Source organism: Agelaius phoeniceus, chromosome 6 (genome assembly GCF_051311805.1).
Source record: "Agelaius phoeniceus isolate bAgePho1 chromosome 6, bAgePho1.hap1, whole genome shotgun sequence".
Classification (NCBI taxonomy): domain Eukaryota; kingdom Metazoa; phylum Chordata; class Aves; order Passeriformes; family Icteridae; genus Agelaius; species Agelaius phoeniceus.
The window spans coordinates 53884257-53907439 of record NC_135270.1 but is presented as its reverse complement, the minus strand read 5'-3'; the positions used below and the strand labels follow the sequence as shown (position 1 = coordinate 53907439).

At 48.0% G+C, this 23183-nt stretch overlaps 1 protein-coding gene across 1 annotated transcript; it reads right to left on the bottom strand.

The window, feature by feature from the left end:
- Window positions 1-207: 207 nt before the first annotated feature.
- On the bottom strand, window positions 208-22651 carry LBHD2 (LBH domain containing 2). The gene is made up of 5 exons (XM_054634823.2): window positions 22461-22651; window positions 13113-13214; window positions 8114-8204; window positions 4569-4770; window positions 208-3466 (listed from the first exon to the last, which is right to left on the bottom strand). Exons 3-5 carry the CDS (start codon window positions 8201-8203, stop codon window positions 3390-3392), a joined length of 369 nt encoding a protein of 122 aa, XP_054490798.2. The 5' UTR covers window position 8204; window positions 13113-13214; window positions 22461-22651; the 3' UTR covers window positions 208-3389.
- Window positions 22652-23183: the final 532 nt, after the last annotated feature.

The following is a 23183-nucleotide window of genomic DNA, read 5'->3' as shown; positions in this document are numbered from 1 at the left end:
GAAGAGATGTCTACAGCAGCTGTCCCTGATGTAAATCTGAGTTTGTCTGTGCAGGAGTATGTGGTTTGGAGGGCCTGGGTGAGGATTTGCATGCCATGGAGCAAAGGCAGCCCTAGAGTGGGCTTCATTCCCTGTATTAGTGGTAGGACATGCACCACCACCTCTAACCCTTTCCATGTTTAAACAAAGACACTATGGATACACTGCTTCTTCCAATCAGTTCAGTATAGGCATTTAATAGGCTAAATGGTGAAATACATCTACAGGACATACATTAGTCGAGTATTATGTACAGGTGGCATTTTACAAAATTAGAAAGAACTGAAATAGAGCAAAGTTCAACAATGTCTTACTCCATAAAACTTCCTTTCTGCACTACATTAAATATTCTACAAGCTAGACTAGAAAAATATGACTGAATGTCTTTTTTTTTCTTTTTAGTTTCTACAAAGCTTTTAATCCAGAAAAAAATACAAAACAACTATTGAGTTTATTAGAGAGACAACACTTGCACACAGACAAAGTAAGTGGACATTCATAGACCTGCAAGTTGAATAAATAGGGTTTGTTTGTATAAAACAATTTTCTCTCTATCATGCTTTCCTGTTTTAGGACCTCTGGCCCATGGTCAGAAAAATAAAAATGGGAGGAGGAGTTTGGCTTTGCACGGTTCTTAAACTGAGGCCACACAGCTTTAGGAGAAAGCTTTATTTTGAAGCAACCATTTGCTTCAGGTAAAATACTTCAGGGGAGCAGCACAAAAGAGGGGAAAGGAAAGAGAGGAGTAATTAGGCTGGAAGAAGGAAATCTGGGATTTCTATACCAGCTGCAGCTTTAAGTACAAGGATGAAAAAAAGTTCTGGTGCCTGTGTGGCGTTTTTTCAGGGTGTATGTAGAATTTAGTTGTTTCTTTGGGAAACATATTTAGGGAAGTGCCATTGACCTCAGGTGGAAATAGGATAAGGGCCATCCAGAGCAGGAAGGGAGGGAGCGTCTGAAAGCAGATAGAGAGCACAGAAAATTGGGGGAAGTGTTTCAAACAACTGGTTTTCCTTTTATAAAGCAAAAAGCAAATTAAGTGATACATCTAACGTCATTCCTCACAGAGCTGGGCAGATGCAGATTGGAAGGAAATCACACAGCTAAAAATATGTCGTCACTGCTGTTGTTTTCTCCCCAGAGCTTTGTAAAACTTCTTGACAGTCGATGCAAAAGCAGCATTTAAAGAGCACCTCCCATCAGCCTGGCTGCCTCACCAGCACAGCTCTCCCCCTGCCACGGTGGGTCTGAGCTGGGGACCCCTCCCCTCACTGCTCCTGGGCCAACACGGAGCTCCAGCTTTGCTGGCTTCATTGGCTTTACCAGAAAACTGTCACCAGTGAGGGGGTTGACAGGGAGACAGCAGCCAGATTTAGGAAGTGCTCTTGAAACCTTCAGTTAGTCTGGTGAAATTTGGTGCTCTGACCAGAATCCCACTCACCCAACAAAGTAATTCTAACAGTGTAGGCAAGAAAGTCTACATCAAGAAGGCAAAACAGATTGTTATATAGATTGAGAGAGCAAAGTTTAACTTAAGTATCACATTATACTGTACTACACTGCTTATAAAAAGGGTCCTAGATCCCAAACACCCCAAATAATGAGCTATAGTTTTGTACATAAATTAATGTTGCTTTGAAGTAAAATAGTCTCTTTCCTTTGTAATAAACATTCATTGCACAGAATTCTTTGTAAGTAAATATATTAAATTTGGTTGCTAAGAAGGTAAAAACTTATTCATACATCTGGCCAGTAAATTTTATCAACCATCACACAATTAAAAGTTGTTGTTAGCGAAAATTATTACTGGAGAAAAGAAAGCACTTGGAAGTCAACTTAGGAGTTAATGCTGGAAGAAATCCTATTATTTCACTCCACCTACAGCAAGCAGCTTCTTCTGGATGCAACATTAATTGGAAGTACAGACCCCATCCAGCCCTGCAAGATGGAAAAAGCCATCTTTGCAGCTTCCAGGACACTCATCACTGACAGTCAAACCTCTCTGAGTACAGGCAGTATCCACCCCCACCAGCCCATCCAACAGGTCGTGTTCTGGGCTGAGACTGGTGCTTCTCCTGGGACAGTGGAGGGAGTCTCTGGGAGGTCCCTGAGCAGGAACGGATTCACTCCTGTCAAAATGACCCCCAAATTCCCAAGGAAAATCCACCGGAGGGCAGAGGTGTCCAGAGACAGCTTGTCCCACCATGAGCTCAGGGCTCCAGGAGGTGACAGTGCCACCAAAGCAAGGGGGCCTTGCTGCAGGTGAGGAGGGCACCCCTTGGCACATGTGCCAGCAGTGCCAACCTGACCAGGAGGGAGGCAGGTATTTGTCCTTCCACCACACCCCTCCTACTGCAGGTGGCTCAGGGGAAACCTGGAGCCAGGCAAAACAGAACACAGGTTTGGGATGTGCTGTGGAGCTCCTGCCACCTACCCCCTACCACCACCCTGCTCAGGGCAAGGGAGGAGTAGCTGTGCCCCTGCACCTACACCAAACATACCAAAGGAGTAATGTCACAACAATCTCTGATAAAGAGGTGGGACAAAGCCAGCCCTGGGGGAAGCAGGAGCCATCTCACCATGTTAAGGGTGAGAAGTGCACACCACACCACAGCTGGGCCTGGCCTGAAGAGCGAATGGACACACAATCCACCTCACCAAGCCCACCACAGACAGCCTCAGCCACAAACACCAGCGACCAGCTCATCCACCAGTTAAGGTACAGCGAGAAAGCGCTTCCAAAAGGCATCAGCCTTGCTGAAAAGGCAGCTAAGGAAAGGCTGGTTCATCCAAATATGCACAGGTTAGCCAAAGGGAGAGAACTGCTCTGGGCTGCCCCAGGGCGGCAGCCCGGAGGCAAACCTTGCCCTTGCATCTCTATACAAAAGTTACAAAATCAACTGGTGACGTTATATTACATCTATTGTCCGTAATATCACAGTGCTAGTTTGAAATGGCTAAAAAAGAAAGGTTTTAGATTTAAGACATTCCTCCTGTAGAAACGCAACCCCTTTGTCTCCTGATGTTGACACCTGAAAGCAGCCTTTCTTGAAAAAGATAAAACCAATGAAATGCACTAATTAAAATTAGGAGCATCTTTTCCTTGACAGCCTTGTATTTCCTAACACATGCCATTGTTTCCCAAGGGGAAATTAAACAAATAATATGAATCCCAGCCTGAAAATCAAAATGTTAGAAGAACAGTTCTAAAGCCCAGATGCTTCTTACCAGGTACTAACTAAATAAAACCCTTGCAGATTTAAATACAGATTACTTTGACATGTCTTCAGAGTGTGTTAGCTTTCCAACAACATTCACAATGAAGTTTCACTTCTGAGGCCATGGAGTTCCTACTCATTCTCTTCAGTTCTGCTTTCCAGATTATCTGTACTGTCTTCCACATCTTGAGCTGGGTGTGCTAAAGTATCTGCAAAGAAACAGCTCATCAGCACTTATTTCCCCATATAGGTGCAGCCTTGTTTGATTACCTGCTCTACCTGGCAGGTAATCTGTTAGGGTGATCAGACCTGATACAAGAAATCTTCTGTGCTTGCAAACCAGTAGTTAAACCTGGAGTGAGGAATTCTGAGTGCATCACAGTCTGACTTTACATGGAACTTGAGACCTCAGGTAAGATATTAGTGAGATGAGGTGACCCCTGTGGACAGCCACTGTCATGGGAAGAGCACCCAGTCTTGGAAATCTGATTAAGTTGTCAGGCCTGAAGACATAATGAGTCTAAATCAAGGCACAGAACCAACAGAGAAACCACAATATATAACCTGAAAGTCAGGAAATAGATTTGGCTCATATTTACTCGTGAATGATCAAACCCTGTGGTTGTCACCACCCAGAAATGCCAACTGCAATAGCAGGTGATTTTACACTTCAAGACCTTTTGTCATCACCCCTTTGAAGGGAAGGGAAGGTGCATCTTGCACCCTGTCCTGGCTGCTGTGTCTGGGGGTTTGGGTGGCAAATGCTGGTGCACTGAAATGGAAACCAGGTCACTCTACAAGAGAAAAGGACAGCACTGAGATTAAAAAAAAGGAAATAAATAGGCCAGTTTCTCACTGGAGCACTTCCTGTGCAAGCTACACTTATACAAGTCTTACCTTTACCTGTATTTACCCCACAGTGACACTACCAGCCAGGGGCACATATTTGTGAGTTCCTGCTGCACTGACACACTCCTGGGACACCAGGATGCTTTGAAAACGTGCAACTATCAAACATTTCACTTCTGGGGTAGGAGACAGGGATAGATACAGGCTACTGACCAGGATTACTGCTCCCCAGAGTGACCTGTGCAGTGCACTGGCTGCCTGTTGGCCAAGTGAGTGACTGATGCAGACGAAAACACCACTGATCAAAATCTACAACAAAATTTTCAGTCCACAGGACTCTTCCAGCGCAGATGTTTTCTGGGCACCTTCAAGTGTTTGTCTCATTGTTAACTTCAGGGCACAGCACTGTCTGAAACAGCTACTCTCCTATGGGGAACAAGGATGAAAATTACTCATTCAGACCTTCCAGATCCATCTGCTGCTGCTGCTGCTGGACACAGGCTCTTTGGTCACCATGAAGACCTTTGTCCTCCGCTGACTTGAGGTCCTCAGGAGGCCAGCGCAGCTCCCCGCTCTCCACCTCCCCGGACTCGGTGGGCTCCACCACGATGGAAGGCAGCCTTTTGGACAGCTTGGGGTACTTCTCACGGGAGTCTGGGAAGGCCTGGGGAGACATTTGGGGGATGCCCATCAAAGCTTTGTGCAGGGATGTATATTCAGAGCAAGCAGAGTACGTCCTTTCTACATTTGACACGCGCTCACATGTCCATTAAAAAATCCTCTTCCAGCTGGTGCAGATCAACAGCCCTGCACAGGGAGGATTTCAAAACCAGCTGAACCCAGCTCCTTGCTGGCCAAGCACAGTGCAGAGAGGCTGCAAGTCTCAGCACACTCCCCCCTGCATGTGCTGTCCTTTCTTAAGCAAAGAACCCACTTTGCTTGCCAGTGTGTTGAGGAGATGATTGCCTGAACTCGTGTGATCTGACATGAACAGTGAAAATGGAGACTTGGGAGAGAAAATTTGTTATGCTGCCTAACACTTGTGTTTCAGTTCTGGTGGGGTTTTGGGACACCAAGGTCATTGCTGTAAGGCTGAGCTAAATGGCTGCTGCAGCCCTTCTGGCTGCTGTCCTTTTGCTCTGATACCATATTCACGTTTTCTTGCAGTGACAGTTTATTAAGAAGCCATCATGATGCAGAGCTATTTTCTGCAATGTGGAACACTATTCTATGATGCATTCATGCAAAACAGGTAGCCCCAGAGAACATCTTTACACAGAGGACTGTGCCAGCTATTTATTTTCATTTGTCACATTGAAGCTGCAGATCAAACACTCCACAGTGGTTAAAGCTTGAAGCTGAACTAGAGCTTTTTAGTGAAGGATATTGTAACACATAAAAGTGCTTTCCTGTTTTCAACATAGCTGGATCACTTAAATCTCTCAGGGTACTTTGTTTTGAATAGTTTTGTTTCTGGTGGATTGTTTTAGGGATTTTTTGGAGGAAAAATCATTCCAGCTCCTCCAGGACATTACCATAAGAAACTCTGCTGTTGCTTCACTGAAACCTTTTCTCCTGGATCCTCCAACTTCCATATATCTGAACTAACAAGCTACAAATCTCTCCATGCTAGCTGAGTTTTATTTTTATTTTATTTCATTGTATTTCATTTCTAACAATAAAATCAAGGTGCATGTGAAGGAACTGAACCAGGACTTGAGAGCAAGAATGATCCCAGTTTAACTTCAGAGGCTGCCACAGGTTTGCTCTGGGCTGGTGGGAACCTCCCCACACATCTGCAGCATGTTCACCACTGAACCAGGGTCTCTGCTATCTATACTAAGGTGAGAAACGTTGCATATTAATGTAATGAGACACAATTAGGAATTTTTTTTTTTTGTGAGAAAGTGCATTCAGTAGAATTAGACCACATGAATCACTGAAGGCAAACATTTCTGCTGCCACCCTGAGCTGCACCCACAGTTTATAACTCATCCTGACCAAGCAATGCTGCTTATGCTGCCCATCAGAAAAGAGCTGCCCAACTTCCCATGACACAGGCTTCTCCTGAGCTGTTCATAATTTGGAAAGACATTTCCATGGCAGCTGTCTTGACTGGAAACCAAATATGAGACAAGGTCTCCTTGGGCAGGACAGGTTCACAGACCTGCTGAGCAGCAGTGCCCTCCTCTGCAGACCCACAGTGGAGCCCAGCTCCCTCAGCCTCACGGCTCAGCTGGCAGAAAATAGCCATAAAACTGTGAGCAAATCGCTGCATTTCCTCCCGTGGCTGCACAGGCAGGGGACAGTGACCTCTTCCCCAGTTATTGTGCAGCCTGCTGGGGTGGCAGAGGCTGCATGAGAGCCACCCCATCCCCAAACCTGCTGGCAGCCCCTGGATGGGCGATGCAATACAACAAAAATTCTCCTTTTTCATCTGCTTTCTGAAGCCTTAGGAAATGACACGGAAAGATCTAAAAATGGCCTGAGAAATGATTATTACAGCTGCAAGAAAATTTAGGAAAGGCACCTGTGTGGCCTCAGCTGTGGCTATTTTTGTTTGTGTCATTCTCATATGGTCTTTTCTCACATCAACCACATAATTTTTTTTCCACCAGAGCCCAGTATTTACCATGTCCCTCCAGGAATGAGTCAGGACTGGCAGGAAGCAGAGCTGCCTGTTGGGCCTTGCTGTGTTTTTCTGCAGAAGCTGGAGCGTGTGATGAGTGGGCAGGAGACTGCAGGAAGAGAAGGACCAGTCTCCTGGACAGAGTGCTTGGAAGTTGCTGGAAGGAACCTAGTTCTCCCACTGAGTCACTGAGTTTGTGCTACATCTCATTTCTTCTTGATTTTTTTTTTTTTTTGCCTCAGGTGGCTGTCACTAAAATGTGGGTGGTAACACCTTCTCCCAGAGGGGAAAGGTAAAGGAGCTGGGGGAAAACTCTGGGGCATATGATCAGAGACACCATAGAACAGCCCTGCATACACAGGTGAAGTCAGGGCTGGGGCAGAGTTTGGGTAGCATACACTAATACAACACTGAAAACCTGGAACTTGGTGAAGAAGAAGAAAAAGAGTATTGAAAATGTGCTCCTTGAGTGAGCAGCATCCATCCTGTGCAGCCTCTGAGGCACAGCAAAGCCCATGTGCTCTTTAAATGCACAAAGCCTTTCACCACATGAACAAGTGATTCAAAAGGAATTTGCAAATTTCTGGTCTGACTTCCCTGGCTTCCAAATTCCAGATTTTCACCTGCAAGAAGCTGCTCCTGGAGTAGCCCTCTGAGTCTGCTTCCAACATTACACATTGTGTTGAGAGGCAGCTCAGGTCCACCAGGACACATTATGTGGTTGGTCCCTGGTAGTGACACAGAGTCATGAGCACAAGCACAGAGCACAAACTGTGATGTGGGGGCTGCCACAAGGGGGGCTTGGGACATCGTGATCCCTCCTGCTGCAATGAACAGCACGGGTGGGTGCTTGAGTGGGAGTGTGGAACTGCCTGGGCACACAAAATGCTCCTGCACCTGCCAGCAAATGGCCCTGACCAGTGGTGCTGCTGTGATGCCACAGCCATTTCTGTGAATTAGCCAATCATTTCAAATGGTCTCTGCTCTAAAAAGGGAGCTCCCTCTGAGCCTAAAGCAACTCAGTTCATTTCAAGGGTGGCTGTGTAAAAGCTTGGCACAGTACTGGCTGGATGCCTCCATCGCACAGTAGTTGCTCAGATCTGAACTCCTGGTGACAAACAGCCTCTGTGCCTGCATCCCTGCAGGATCTGGGCATTGCTGCCACTGTGCCCTGCAGACCTGGCAGCCCACTAAACACTTCAGCCCAACTCTTAACTTGTAATAATAGAACCTGTGTAGGATCAAACACGTATTGCAGGGCTTGTTCTTCTGGCAGCAGTACTCTGCAATTCAAAACCTACTCTAAGGACAGTTATTGGCTGCATTAAATGGCTTTTGACAAACAACTCAGGACACTTCTCAGTTCTGCTGAAGTTACCTGGCTTGAAGGGCCTCCTTCCTCCTCAGGAGTCTGGCCGAGCGCGAATTCCTCCATCACCGGCTCGCGGGTGTTCATCACCTCTGTCATGCTGGGAATAGTAAAAGAGAATGGGACACCTCAGCTCTGAGCTTTGGCCCCACAACTCATTTAACAAAAATTATTGGCTTTTTATATTGGATAAAATAATTGTGTTACACTGTCCTTCCTGGGCTGTCCAAAAAAAAATTTCCTTGGCCTCCAAGCTAACTGCAACTGCTGCATGTTGTGATGCTGAGCAGGGCATCAACCCCAGCTGTCCCTGGAACAGCAGAGAGGACCCCCACAGAGTTCCAGAGGCATCAGTTGGAAACTGGAGTCCTCCAGTGTTATCAGCAATCGGTTTATTACTGATATATGAGCTCAGAAATTGCATCTGTCGACCAAAAAAAGTAACTGGTAGAAATATCAGCCTTGAATTAAATTCTTATTCTGATTCTTTGTAATGTCTTCAATATTTGCTCTTCCAGATGTCTCTTCCATTTAGTCATGAGCCAGCACTTCTTTTTAAGCTGTTAATTCCAGACACACCAGCTGTATTGGTGTCTAAGAACCAGATTTTCAGCAGTCTTTACTCGCCTGAGTGTTTGGAGAGGTGTCGAGTGGGACTTCCAAATGCATCTGGGACTGTGTGGCACCTAAATCTCATTTAAATCAGGGACTTAGGAACCTAAGGTGCCTATGTGCTCATTGAGCATCACTCTGTGCCACCTGGCACCACAGGCAGCGGTGCTGGCCATGGAGCTGGCCTGGTTCTGCTGGGCATGGCAGCATTCCAGAGCAGAGCCAGAGCCAGAACAGAGCCAGAGCAGAGCCAGAGCCAGAGCCAGAGCCAGAGCCAGAGCCAGAGCCAGAGCCAGAGCAGAGCCAGAGCCAGAGCCAGAGCCAGAGCCAGAGCCAGAGCCTGAGCAGAGCCAGAGCAGAGCCAGAGCAGAGCCAGAGCCAGAGCCAGAGCCAGAGCCAGAGCCAGAGCAGAGGCAGAGCAGAGCCTGAGCAGAGCCAGAGCAGAGCCTGAGCAGAGCCAGAGCAGAGCCAGAGCAGAGCCAGAGCCAGAGCAGAGCCAGAGCCAGAGCCAGAGCCAGAGCCTGAGCCAGAGCCTGAGCAGAGCCAGAGCAGAGCCAGAGCAGAGCCAGAGCCAGAGCCAGAGCCAGAGCCAGAGCCAGAGCAGAGGCAGAGCAGAGCCTGAGCAGAGCCAGAGCAGAGCCTGAGCAGAGCCAGAGCAGAGGCAGAGCAGAGCCAGAGCCAGAGCAGAGCCAGAGCCAGAGCCAGAGCCAGAGCCTGAGCAGAGCCAGAGCAGAGCCAGAGCCAGAGCCAGAGCCAGAGCAGAGGCAGAGCAGAGCCAGAGCAGAGCTAGAGCCAGAGCCAGAGCCAGAGCAGAGGCAGAGCAGAGCCAGAGCCAGAGCAGAGGCAGAGGCAGAGGCAGAGGCAGAGGCAGAGCCAGAGCAGAGGCAGAGGCAGAGGCAGAGGCAGAGCCAGAGCCTGAGCAGAGCCAGAGCCATCACAGCCCTCGCTGCAGAGCTCAATCCAGCCCATGCCTGGGCAGCTGCACGTTGGGATTTTCCTCCATTTGCCATTTATAAATACAGCATTCCACTGAAATATCTGAGGATGCCTGAAATCTCCAGAATGCATATTAAGTGTGTAGGGGCAAACAGAGCCGCTCTGAGCTGAAGGGGCTATGTTCATTTTAAATGTTAATACATCAGCCCTGGAGAGATTTGGCATGGGGTTTTCACTCTCTTTAGCTGGCATTCATCAGGTAGTGCAGTTGGTGGCTGCTGGAGCCTCCTGCAGCACACACAATGTAGGCACCATCCATCAGGCTGCCCTGCCACCTGCCACAGCAAACACTCCTTCAGGCACGACTAAATGCTGCCATTAATTCTGGTCCTGCTGCACACACAAAAGCCTTCTTTGTAACTGCTGCACCTTCTGAGAAATGCCAACTACAACATCTTAAGGGTAACTTGTTTCAGGCTTACATTACCAATTACTGGACAGAACTAAATTTTACAATATCTGCAATTACTACAAGACCCTTCACAATGACTTTAATTAGCTGAAGCACGGAGCAGCATGATAGTGCAGAGACTTTCACTCCCACTGCATCACATTTAAGAAAAAGCATGGCAGAACTGTGGGACACATGAGCTCAGCTGTGGACCAGGACCCAAGTCTATAGACATTCATCAACATAGGGAAAAGCCCAGAAGGGTCAGCCTTGGACCCAACCAACACTGAATTAATTCACACACTTCCTGGTGCATGCATGAAACAGGAAAGTACAACCAGGCTCTGAAACCCAGCAAAAGGCTGAACCAAACTCTGGATCCGAGCACCCTGCAACTTACACAGCCTGAATCCTCCCAGAACCATGGCACAGTAAAAGAGGGACAGATTCTGCCTGCTAGGAAGAGGGTTTTGAGCTCCCAGCCCTTGCTTGGACCTGTACCACTCCCCAGGGACAGCACAAACACCCCATCAGTACAATATATAGGTTTTCTGGACACATGCTTTTATACCTGGAGCATCCAGCAGGCCATACCATTGAGCACCTATGGACAACAGCACTGAGGGAGCAGCAACCTGGAAATGGGAGACCTCTCCCAGCAGTGATAACTGTGGGCCCTGCTCACAGCTGCTCCTGCCACCTTAGACAGCACTCAACAGAGATATGCCCCTGGACCAAAAGGAAAGTAGCACTTCCTCCGGTATCACCCTCCCTCTGATCACCCCAGTGATCATTCCATCCTTGCCTTTTTTCCCCACTCTGGCCCCAGTCTCTTCCTTGCTCCCAGAGGGGCCTTTTCACCTCTCCTGCTGCTCCTCTGGAAATGACCACACTAGGCAATAGCAGGACCAAGCTCTCCCAGCCCAGCTCTTTGGGAAGAGCTGCTCTGCAGGGCTTTCACACCCTGTGGTAGCCAGAGCCAGCTGTGAGCCTGGAGGAGCACTGGGCCCACCACTCTGAGCATGCCCAAGATGAACAGCTTTCTCTTGGCACCGTTTTTGGGGTTCGGCACCCTAAGCCCTGCTGTCCTGGATTGCAGGGAAAAGGAAATGAGAAAGTGTGTGTCTAGATGGAAATAATCTTGGAGGCTTTGCGTGGGGTCAGTATTTATGAAGTCTTAGTCTTGGCAACCCCAGAAAAGCCATGCCCACTGCTGTGTGTCCTGGGGGTTGGTCCCTGCTAGCCAGCAGCAGACTCCTGCCATCACTCAGAGCTGGCTGGTTTATTTTAGCAGCCATTCAATACATTGCAAATGTTTAAATACTTCTCTGTCCTCATTCCATGGGAAATTCGAGCTATACATCCACACATGCACTGTCAATGTGTCATATGAGCTCAAAGATGTTAAGACCTCACGAAATTCTATTATTGAGCAATAATGGGCTCCGTGCTTCCCTAAGACCACATTATACCCTGCAGATTATTTGTAAATGACAAAGACAAATGATTTGGGCTAGAAAAATGGTGACAGTCCTGCCAGTGTTACAGCAGATGCCTCAGTGAATCAGCTCCCAAGCTGTTGAAGCCCAGGCCATTTCAGAAAATCTGTGCAACTTAAGGCTTTGATTGAATAGGACAGCAGAAGTGATTGTACTTGATGTGTTTCAGAATAGAACATGGGGCCATGCAATTGCCAAAATAATTAGGCTTTAACTGGAATAGATTAATTATTCCCAGTCTTCACTTTGAAACAGTGAAGGAAAGCAGAAGGATCTATATGGGCTGTGAAAGCAGTCATGTTTCTAACGAGCTTAACTAGCTCTTTAACAGGAAACGTAACTAGATGTAAAATAATTGAGAATGTCACTGCAAATCAGTTCACTGAAACTTCAAAATCACCTGTAGGACATCACTGAGTTGTTTATAAAGCCATATAAACTTAGCAACAGGCTTGGTGATGCTGCTTAGGGCTTTTCAAACTGTGATAACATTTATGCACGGGACAATTTTTTGCTTTTCAGCCAGTGTTGATGGAAAATATTAAGCCACTTTTAGCGTTGCTTTTACGTGAGATGTACTGACTGACATGCAACAGAAAAATGGCTGATTCAAACAATTATAAGAACCACAGCTCTTCAATTCAGTCTTGCATTCATTTTATGTATGGTAGATGCTGGTATCACCAATGACATACAGTAGCCATAGTGATGCAAAACAAGGCAATAAATAGCATTTACAAACAAAGGATAAATTCTGTTCTGGTGGATGAGTCATCTGCTCTGAACCTTAAAATTCTTGTGTCAGTGAATTAAGAGATACATTACTTCCCCTAGTTTTAATTAAGCATAAATATACCAGTGGGGAAGGGAGGGGGAAGTGAAATCTGTTCTTGCATTTCTGTGACAAAACTACATTTAGAGAAGATCATCTTAAATGCAGTCCTAAAGTGCTACAGTCCCAGGACCACACTATGCTGATCTTCTTCCAGGGGCATGGAGCAAAAGCACAGATCACTTTCTCCTGCCTGTGATGGCACTAACAAGGTCAGTAACATACAGAGCAATATTTAGCCTGACAAGTGGTAAACCACCTCCCATGGGAAAGGCCTCAGAAACAATGCACACACTTTTATTTTAGGTTTTGAACAGAGGGCAAAACTGACCTGTGAAATTCATGGGGAAAAAACAGTATCTGAATGCAGACCATGTTCAGGACTCAAAAATGTGCAGCACTCATGGAAAATAGGCAGGTCATGTGATGCAAGGAAGTATTTCCTTAAGGACAGGGGCACAAACACATTTTCTGGGACAAGCTGAGACATGGTTAGGGAGAGCTGTTACCTGAAGCAGGGATCAGTCTGGGGGATTCTCAGACATGCAATGAACTGAGGCCTGATCCTGCTCTCCCTCCCCAGCCAGGACAGGCAGCAAAGGGGATGCCAGCCAGAGCAGGAGGCTCTGTGGAGGATAAGCAGCAAGTACAGGGCAGTGAGAGAAGAGAGCACGTTACCTTCAATCACATCCACGGTGTCACTTCCAAAAACTGTCCTTGCTGCAGGCACCTGCACTGCTGAGGGAGTGTGGTGCAGACTCAGTCAAACCCTAGAAGTGCCTGGAAGAGACAACAGAGCAGAGTCAGAGCTGGTGACCAGAGGGACAAGGCTGGCAGGCACTGGTGTGAAAGAGTTCTGCTGAAAGCTTGCTGCAGAAAGCCCCACTGTGAAGGTCTGTACCATTTTCTGTGCAAGGTGGGATTTGATCTTCATAGAGCACCTTGTGAATTACTGAGGCAAGTAATGTACCAAAGGCACCTAAAGCTAACTGAAACACCTCACAATCCGACTCTTTGTGATGCTAAACCTTATTCCTTAGTCTGAGTTACACAAAAACTGCTGAAACTGGGACACTCTGAAATCCTCCCATACAGAAATTGTATGGATAGTTGGAAAATTGGAAAATAAAAAATGTATTCCCTTATTTGGCAGGATCAGTTTGCTCAGTGAGAGACAGTTCTACTGATCAATACACAAAGAAGACAACATATGCTCAAAGAAGGATCCATTAACATTGCATTACCGCACAGTTCTTTTGGAAGTCACAGGGGGAGTGATTTTTTTAAATATCTACTCCAATTTGAAGGTAATATGTTGACTGGTATCAAGACAGGGAGCCTACTGAGCAGGAGTGAGGATCCCACCATTTCAAAGAGTGAATCACTGATTTCTGATGACTTCTCTGTCAGAAAGCCTTAGCTGATGAGCCTCAGGAGTTACAGTGCGTAAATATAGTCAGTATCTAGGCCAGAGATGATTTTCTGAGAAATTTGTTTAGCTCTACAGCTTTCCAAATATATATTCATGCCAGCCACAGCTATTTCCTTGGATGGGAAAATGGTGTTTTCAGTGAAGTGAATGGCACTAGTATATATATTTTATATCCTCCAGTGGTTTGGATTCCAGCCCAAATGATTAAACAAATCTACCTGCTCTGGAAGCCTTCCTACCAAGATTTATTACACTGGATTAACTGCACACTGATTTTATTCAAAAACAGTGACAGAGGGAAAATTGTGTATTGCATTCTGGAGTTTCTTCTCGTGCCACAGGCCATGCTTATTGAAAATTAGGGAAGCAGGAAATCACTTCTCTATCCCCAGGATTCAATCCAGAAGGTTTAATTCTTGTCTGGCAATTCTCCTTCCTAACCAATGACCAAACCAACATCAGGGAGGATAATGTTTTGTCCCTTAAAAATTTGTGACTACACTCAATGTTTGTCTCATAAAAACAAGGGAGCATCTGATACCATGCTATCCAATGCTCTGGGAAGATTTTTATCCCACTACCCATTACAAAGCTGCTGCTATTAAACCTATGAAAATTCAACTTGAATTTGTCTATCTTCAATGTCTCCTTCAAAAAAGACTGAATGTAATAAGAACAATTATTACACAGAGTAATTATTACATTTCCAGTGAGAGACAAAAGGGTGTAGGAGATAAGGAACCAGGCACCACATGGTCACTGTTTGGAATCCAAGCCAGGCCACTTTCTATTCAGAGTTATCTTCAGATGACTGGTTAGTGGTATACAAGGACCCATGCAGTACTGAATTAATTAAACCCACATCCATTGCTTTCCAGTCTCAGCAAAGGACTTCTGGATTTAACTGACTCAAGCCCAATCCCCTCTCTGGTGTTTTGGGCAACTCTGTCCTATGGTGCATGCAGTGCTGGACAGGGGATGTCAGCCCCTGCTGCTCAGCTACTTGAAACCTGTAATTAAAAAAAAGTTCACTTCAGGACCACAGCATGGAAAATGTCCCTTCTCCCAGTATCACAGCCATACTTAAAACCAGAAAATCTTCTTCCCAGTCAAGACTGTTGTAGAGTTCAGCGTTTCCAGTTCCAGTACAGAACCACCAGAATGCATTTATTCTCTGAAGAAAAAATACTCACTTCACCTGCCTAATAGATGTGATTACCTTCTGTGGCTGACAAACATAAACTAAACCCCTTCCTTCTGTGATACTGCCTAATCTTTTAGAAACAAGGCACAGCTACTGAGACCTTGCAAAGGGCTTTTACTGCAAAGGAAACCATCTGGAAATTACCCAAGAAAAGCCTTTCTCTGGTTATCTTTTCTTGTCCCATACTTCTACCCACCTTTGCTGCTTTCCAGCCTGGAGCCCATTTGCTCAATGCACCCTCTTCCAACCCACCCATCTTCTGCTGCCAGAATAACTTGCCCTCCTTTGCCTCAAGTTGATAACCAACATCTTCTCTGGCTGCAGGAGCACCCACACAGCTGTGCTGTCATTAAGAGGAACTGAGTCAAGTCCCAAGTCTCCAAGACCAGTGGTACTGCCTTGGCCACCCCTCATCTGGGCTTGCAGAGCCTGGCTATACCTCCCAGCAAAGAGCAATTAATTTAGGTATTACTCCAATGAGCTGCTCATGTCTTGCCTCTTTAGGAGCCATAGCATCAAGCAAGGAAGTCCTGAGATGTTCCAAGTTTTTCACCAGTGAGACAAAAGAATGCTTCAGTGGTGCCTCTCTGCCCAGAGCCAGGGCCCTCAGCTCACACAAGGGGATGAATCTCTACCTGTGCTGGTGGCATGGGTCACAAGCCCAGCACTGAAAAGGTGCTCTCTGGGCTTCTCTCTTGTCTCTGGAAAGCATCTGGAACAAACTGCATTTTTGGAACTTCTACAGCCTGTCCCAGTGGGGTGGTCTCACCACCCATGGGAGAGCAGATGTGGGATATTGGCAGCAGCTCTGGTCAGCTGCAGTGTATGGGAAGCCCAGCCTGGCTGTTTCTCCTGAGTCTGCTCTCCATGGGTGCAGAGGACTCCACCAGGCACAGCAGCAGAGTCCTCTCCTTGGGATAAATCCACTGTGAATTGCAAAGTAGATGTTTTTAAAGCAAGTGTGCTTTAAAACAGAAACAGGAACTGGGCCACAGGCTGCAATCCTAGCAGCCCACTTGATAAAGGAGCATGTCTCAGAGGCTCCAAGCCCCAAACTTTTCTCCCACAGGCAGCAGCACCTCCAAAATCAGGGCACTTCTATTTAGAGATTCCTCCTACTCTGGAACATTACCCCTTCTCCCTCAGCTGCCCCACTGCTGGAGACAACTGGGTGGCAAAGTGAGACCTGACCTCAGGATGCCAGGGCTGCTGCTAGATTAGCAGGGACTGCAGGACACCCTCTTCCCTTCTCAGGCTTCCCAAAGTAATCATTTCCCACCGAGCGCTCATGGAAATATTATGATAACAGCCTAACAATACCACATTGAAGGTGCACCTTCTAACAAAGCGTAGATATGAGGCAGAAATTGGCCTTCAACTCCACTTGCAAATCTATCATTTTTCTGGCATGGCAGAAACAGGAGCCCTCCCCTCCTTATTTCAATGGGTCAATCCCAAGGGCTTTTCCAGCCCTGTACTTAAATTGTGCTGGATGGACACCCCCAAGGTGCACTAGGACAGAGCTCTGGGTGCAATCACAGCACAAACACAGCTCCCACTGATTCAGACATGCCACAAACAAACCAGGAGCTCAGCCTTTAGCAGCCACCCCACCTCCCGCCTCACCCCACCATAGCCCCTGACAAATGCAAACTTGTCTTCATTCAAGGACTCAAGCCTTTGTGTGTGCTACAAAAAGAAACCCCTGCTATTGATTACAAGGAGAATCGGGACAGGCAGTGCGTAAGAATGGCGAGAGGTGGGAGAAGCAATGCTCTGCTGCTTGCATTCTGCAGAGTGGAAAATTTCAATGGGTCACAGGAAACCCTGCTCAGCAAGTCCCAATAAACAAACAGGTCAAAGGAGGTTTTTCCACCCAGAAGAAGAAAGGGTGCCTTATTCAGGCCACTCTGCTGCAGCAGAGCAGGCTGCCAGTTCAGCCAATGTGGAGGAGTGGGCACTCCATGACAGAGCTGCAGCTGTGGTGGATGAAGCCATGGGCTGCTCACATGGTACAAGAAGGTGCACGTCCTTGCAAGGAATGCCAGTTCACATTTTCCATGGCCAGCTGCTTCTGTAGATCCAATTCCTCCATATCTCAGTCTTTTGTTAGTCCTAGGAGGATGGAACTATAGCTGAGAACGACCCAGGTGGCCTGGGCCATCCACAGGCAGGACCATGCCCAGTGCTCAACCAGAGTGGGACAGTGACTTCAGCATCTCGGTACAACCCAAAACAAGCACTTACATCAGTGACACCCCACAGCCTTGTTTCCCTGCCTGCACCTCACCTCAGCTTTTGGATACTGCAGGTAGGAACTTGGACAGAGTCTTTCCTTCCCCTGGTTGCACGTTTATAATGAATGCACTTCATGAAGTGTTGTGGATTCCATGGGACTAGCAAAATGTAAATCACCGCATGGACCGCAGAAGATAAATGTATGAACTCCTATTTAAACCTCCCACTTCTTTTTGGATGCAAATCTCTTTCCTAAGCAACTGAGAGAAGTGCGATATGTGTCAGAGTCTGGAGATTAGAGATCTGTTCTGTTCCCTCGTTTCAGAAGCTCTTGTCTTCGGCCACCCACGCAGTACTTGAGTTCTGCTCTCCGCAGGCCAAAGCTGCCTTCCTCTCCCCGGCAGCGTGTGCTCCGCAGAAGATGTCGATCTCTCTCAGGAAGCAGCGAGATGAAACGGCTCTCGAAGTGGAGGAGCTGATGCATTTCAGCATGAGACACAGCACGTAGTTTGGGAGAGAGAAAAGGGGTAGGAGGCTGCTATTTCCAGACCGTGCTGCCTCTCACCACTAACTTTGTGGTGAGCGGCAGTTTTTACCGTTCCTGCTCCAAAGAAACTACTGGGGTAAGGATCACCCTCGGGAATTTCTCAGACACTCATCTGTGGACTCCCAACACTAAAAACACAGGCTTGCAAAGGGCCAGTGCTGGCAGATGACTCTAACTCAGCCTCCTCGCCTCCTGGTGTTGCACAATGAGCCTTTGGGGAGCCACTGTTCTTCTGACATCCCTGGATCCTGGAGCGCCATGGCTACACACAAACCTCAACTTCCAGCTTGCTGTAGCTGCCCAAGCTTCTGCTGGCCCTCTTGGCATAAAAACTAGATTCATAAATGGTCAAAGAAGAAGTAGAAAGAACTAAAATGTTCCTGTGTTTAACTATCACAATTTTTAAAGCAAACTCATGATTTGGGGATGATTCAACTCTAATTTTTTTTCAAATTATTTTTGCTATGCTGCTGGCTATGGGTGCTTCCTTGGTGGATTCTTCCTTTTGTTTTTTCTTTTCCCCTGGCTGCTTTAAAGCAGCTCATTTATTTCATCTCTTTGATCTCAGCACTGAACTACCTGAGCTTCCTCATGGAAGATGCCACAGGGGATAGGTATGGCAGGAGGGGTGGGGGGCAGCCAGACAGGATGCTCGGAGCTGGGGATTGGGAGCAGCCAGCCAGGAAGCATGTGTAGAGCAGCGGAGGGAGGAAGAGGTAGAGCAGATGGGAAGAATGACTAAGCCAGCTCCTCTGACTGCTGGTAGACCTCGACATCGTGGAAATCTCCACAGAGCCCTCATGGAACTGTGTGCCAAGAGAAAGTTTGGATTTATTTTTTTAACATCAGATTCGGCAGCTAATTGATGTGAGAGGAGCTCATTAGGAAAACACCCCATCAAAATTAGAGATAAGCCTCAACAAGCTGTTAAATGTTTTAGAGGTATCTCTTCTGTTACTTGCTGTGCAAATACTCTCATCTGAGAACTTGCTTTTGGGATCAGAAACACCTGTATTGAGCAGCATGACTTTGCATAGGCTTTAATTTCCCACAACCTTACAAAGCCAGCACATTACAAATAACTATATTGTTCATTTTAACTCAGACTAATCCTTACTAAAGGCTTTTAGAAGGAAATGGTTTTGTTTCTGGGATCTGCTCTGGAAGATGAAGATTCTCTCATCCCTAATATTTCACGCCACAGTTGTCCCTCACCTTGCAGCACCCATGGGAATCAGTGACAGATTAAAATTGGCTTCCTGTGCTTCTTTCTACCATTCCCCTAGGTATTTTTGGATAGTTCTGAATCCAAGCAAGGGAGTGGGGGAAAAACATCTTAGAGCATCAACATAGAGTACATGATTCTCAGATGGAAATGTCATGGGAAATGGGTTGCAAAATGTTTGATGTCTTTTTGGCACCATGAAAGAATACTCTGGATAGTCTATCACTGGGCTCATTTCTAGGCAACACAGTAGGGTAAGAGGTTAGGTGCAGTCAGATAGAAAAGTATTTACTTAAGAGACAAATTAGTTATTTCCTGGTAGCTTTGGGAAAATTAGAATACAGCGCTATCAGTGTTATAACCTGATATAATATTGAGCATTTAGGTAAGGCAAACAAAGAAAAAGTGGTAAGATTTTATAAAAACAAGCAAACAAAAACCCACCAGAGACTCCTAAGAGAACAAAGACAATTAAGTGGCTATTAATATTCCTTCTTGGCAATTACCAGCACAACCACAGGTGTCACGATATCACAACCTAACACCAGAGATGCAGCTGGTTTTGTCCACAAATTAAAACTCCATCACCTCAATTGAATTTCCAAGCATGGGAAGCTGCCCTAGCCCAAGATGGAGGATATGAGAACACTATGTCCTACTACAGTAAGAATGGGGAAGATGGAGGGTGAGGACAACACACATCTAAAAATAAAGAAATCACTAAAAACCAAAAAATCAGCGTGGCTTTTTTTAATGAGTCATTAACACTGAAAGCAGATATGCATTAACAAGACTGTGAGTCTTCCTGCCAACCAATTAACATTCACCTTCTGAATCTAGAGTTCTACTAAGTATTTGCACAGAGGCAGTTTATGTGTGTGCATGTCAGAGACTGAACTTGGCTGAAAATTCAGGCTACATCTTACACAAGCTGCAGTGGTCTCAATGGAGGAGCTGGACTTGACTATTTTCTCCTGGTCCTATGGGGACATGGGCACTAGGGGGTAGAACACTGTGGGATCAGTCAATGCACACTGATGAGAGAAGGGGATTGTCCTGCTGGACCACAGCTTCTTCCAGCACTGGCATCTGGTCATGCTCTCCCCAGACCATGAAGGAGGGGTGGTCCCAGATCCTGAAGAATTGCAATCAAAGAGGGACAAAGACTGAGATGAGATTTTAAGGACCTGTTGGTATCAATCAGTCTACTTCATTCTAGCTGGATGTTATTGGTTGGCAGCTTTTCTGGGGTTTGCAATAAAGCCTTCCCTTGAAGACTGAAAATTCATGAAATTGATTATTTCACAGAATTTTCCAAAGAATGTGCATGTTTAAGAAGCAAAAGGAAGGGCTGTGTCTGAGGCAGATACTGGTCTCCTTGGAGTCCTGGCAGAGCTCTTCCTGCCTTGAATGGCATAGGATCAAGGCTTCTCTGACCAACTTCTCCTAAATAGAAATGGTTAAATAGGCTCAAACACAGGGGCATAATTTCAGAAATGAGAGAGCCTGTGACACTCTGGGGTTGGTACCTGATCTATGCAAAAGCCTGTTGCTTAATACAAAGAGATCATTGTGAGAAGGGAGGGAAAGTAGTAACTATATTTGCATATTATTTCTTCTAAAGCAGTGTACCAAAGACATTGGAGGAAATTCCACCTGATTGACAAATTGTCAGGCTAGAATGGGAAAGTGACAAAACCAGGTCAAGTTATTCCCTGTTTGCTTGTTTTCTCTTTGTAATCATAATGTTGACTCTGCAAACATGTTTTTTAAATGGCGTATTAATTATCCAAATCCTGAGCTGCGAGCTGGATTCTTTTCTGGGCAAAAAATTTGTTGCTCATTAAAACTAAGAGAAGGAAAACACTGGCTTGAACCTAGTTGTGCGTAGGCAGAATTTCCCTGCTTCACCTTCCTTCACAGGCTCCTCATAAGGAGGCATTGTGCTGTGAGCCAGGCAGGCTGCAGGGCAGGTGTGAACACCAACCCTGGATCCTTCAGTAAGATGTGAACCCACAGCCTGAAGCGCTTCATTGCTGTACTGACTGTACAACTGCAGTAAAGATCTCAGTCAGGAAAAGACTAATGGAAACAAATTTCTCTCTGTGCATTGCTTATTGTGGTTAATGCTACATTAATGGAGGGGTTAATGCTACGTCCAGGCTAACCCAACTGCCCTCCACGACTGTAGCCATATTCAGAGATGCACAAACACGGCTCTGTCCCAGATGAAAAGAAAATTTCTGTGGTATGTTCATTTGGCAGATGGAAAATACTCTCACCCGTTGCTCTGAGTGAAACATAGTCCTCATTTACAGAGCAAAGTAGGTTCTTTCATTCTCTAAAAGTAATCGTATGTGTGCTATTTGCTACCTGATGGGAAACGCAGGATTTCAGTGTTCACTTCAGCTCAGCTGCAAGCAAAAGCATAGTCTTAAACTTGTGCTTTGTTAGTCGCTTCCTCGTCTCAAAAGTTGTCTTGGAAAAAAAAAAAAAGGCATAAACAAATAGCTGAGGCGATCGCAGCCCACAAACCAACAACTCCCTCAGCGCTGTGCTCATTCATCAGGATTCCTTCACACAGCCCTTTCGACTGCCGAACGAGTTGGGTGGTGTTTTTGTAAACGAGAATCCTTTTTCTCAGTGAATTCTCCGTAACACCCTTTACTCGAACAAACAAGCATGTGGAGAAACAAGCCGCGGCAGAGGCGCGCGTTCCGCCTCTCCCTCTCTCCCCGTTACCCCGCGGCCGCCCGTGGGACTGGAGCGCTTCTCCCCGCTCCGCGCTCCCCGCTGCTGACCCGCCCCGCACGGCCCCGCAGCGCTCCGAGCCGCGGCACCGCGCTCGGGGCTCCCGTGCCCCGCACAGACCCGACCTGCACTGCACCGACCCGCACGGTACCGACCCGCACGGCACCGCACCGCACCACACCGACCTGCACACACCCGCCCCGCACGGCACCGACCCGACCCGACCCCACCTGCACCGCACTGACTCGCACGGCACTGATCCGCACCGCACAGACCTGCACCGCATTGATCCGTACGGTACCGACCCGACCCGACCCGACCCGACCCGACCCGCACCACACAGACCTGCACACACCCGACCCGCACGGCACCGACCCGACCTGCACCGCACCGACCCGCACGGCACCGACCCGACTCGCCGAGCACGGACCCGCCCGGCACGGACCCGCACACACCCGACCCGCCGCCCCTACGCCCAGCTCCGGTCGCCGGCTCCGCCACGGGCGCGCTGCCCGGGTCCCGGGGAGCCGCTCCCGGCCGCGGCGGGGCTGCGAGCGGGGCACTCACAGGTGGCCGCTCTCCCCCTCTCCGCACCCCCCGGGCCCGGCGGAGACCCCTGCCCGGCTCACCGGCGCGGCAGGCGAGGCGAGGCAGGCGGCAGCCGCCCGCCGCCCATGCACGGCGGCAGAGGGGAGCCGGCAGCTCCGTCAGCGCGTCCGCATCCTCCCGGGCCGGGCGCTGGCACCGCCGCCGCGGCACCTCCCCGCCCGCAGACCGGCCCCGCCGCCGCCAGCGCGGGGAAACCACTCCCCCGGCAGCGCCGGCGGGGCGGCACGCAGGCACGGCCCGGCCCGGCCCGGCCGCCCCGCGGGGAGGGGACGCTGTCCGCGGACACGTGTGGGACCGCACGGCCTCACCCAGCCCCGACCCCCGCACGGTGCCGGGGTCACACGGCGCGCCAGGCGCGGGACGGAGGGCCCGGAGGGGTCACTCCCCCGGAGCAGTTCCCCCTCTCCCCTTGCTTTGCTCACGGGTGTCCAGAGCCCGCCCTGCAGCAGTCCTTGATGAGAAAACGCCGAATGCGGAAAGCACAAACTTTTTGGGGTTCTTTTTGGAGGGATTATTTTTTTGCGGGGGGCGGGTGCTCCACACCGAAGTGAGTTTCCCATCTGCATCCCCGACCCGTGGCAGGGACCGCTCTTGTCCCGAGAGGCTGCGGAGCTGGGGCTGGCAGGCAGTCTGTGCCAGGGCTGTGGTAAGGGGCTCCCGCCTGCCAGGGGCTCACTGCAGACAGGCTGCCAAGAGGCATCTGTACCTCTGCATGTATTGGTGATGCTGGTGATAGAGGCAAA

Coding starts and splice junctions, on each gene's coding strand:
- LBHD2 (XM_054634823.2), bottom strand. CDS start 8,203: ATGACAGAGGTGATGAACACCCGCGAGCCGGTGATGGAGGAATTCGCG. Junction 4,771..8,113: donor AAGGAGGCCCTTCAAGCCAG/GTAACTTCAGCA, acceptor ATGTCTCCCCAG/GCCTTCCCAGACTCCCGTGA. Junction 3,467..4,568: donor GCAGCAGATGGATCTGGAAG/GTCTGAATGAGT, acceptor GTTTCTTTGCAG/ATACTTTAGCACACCCAGCT.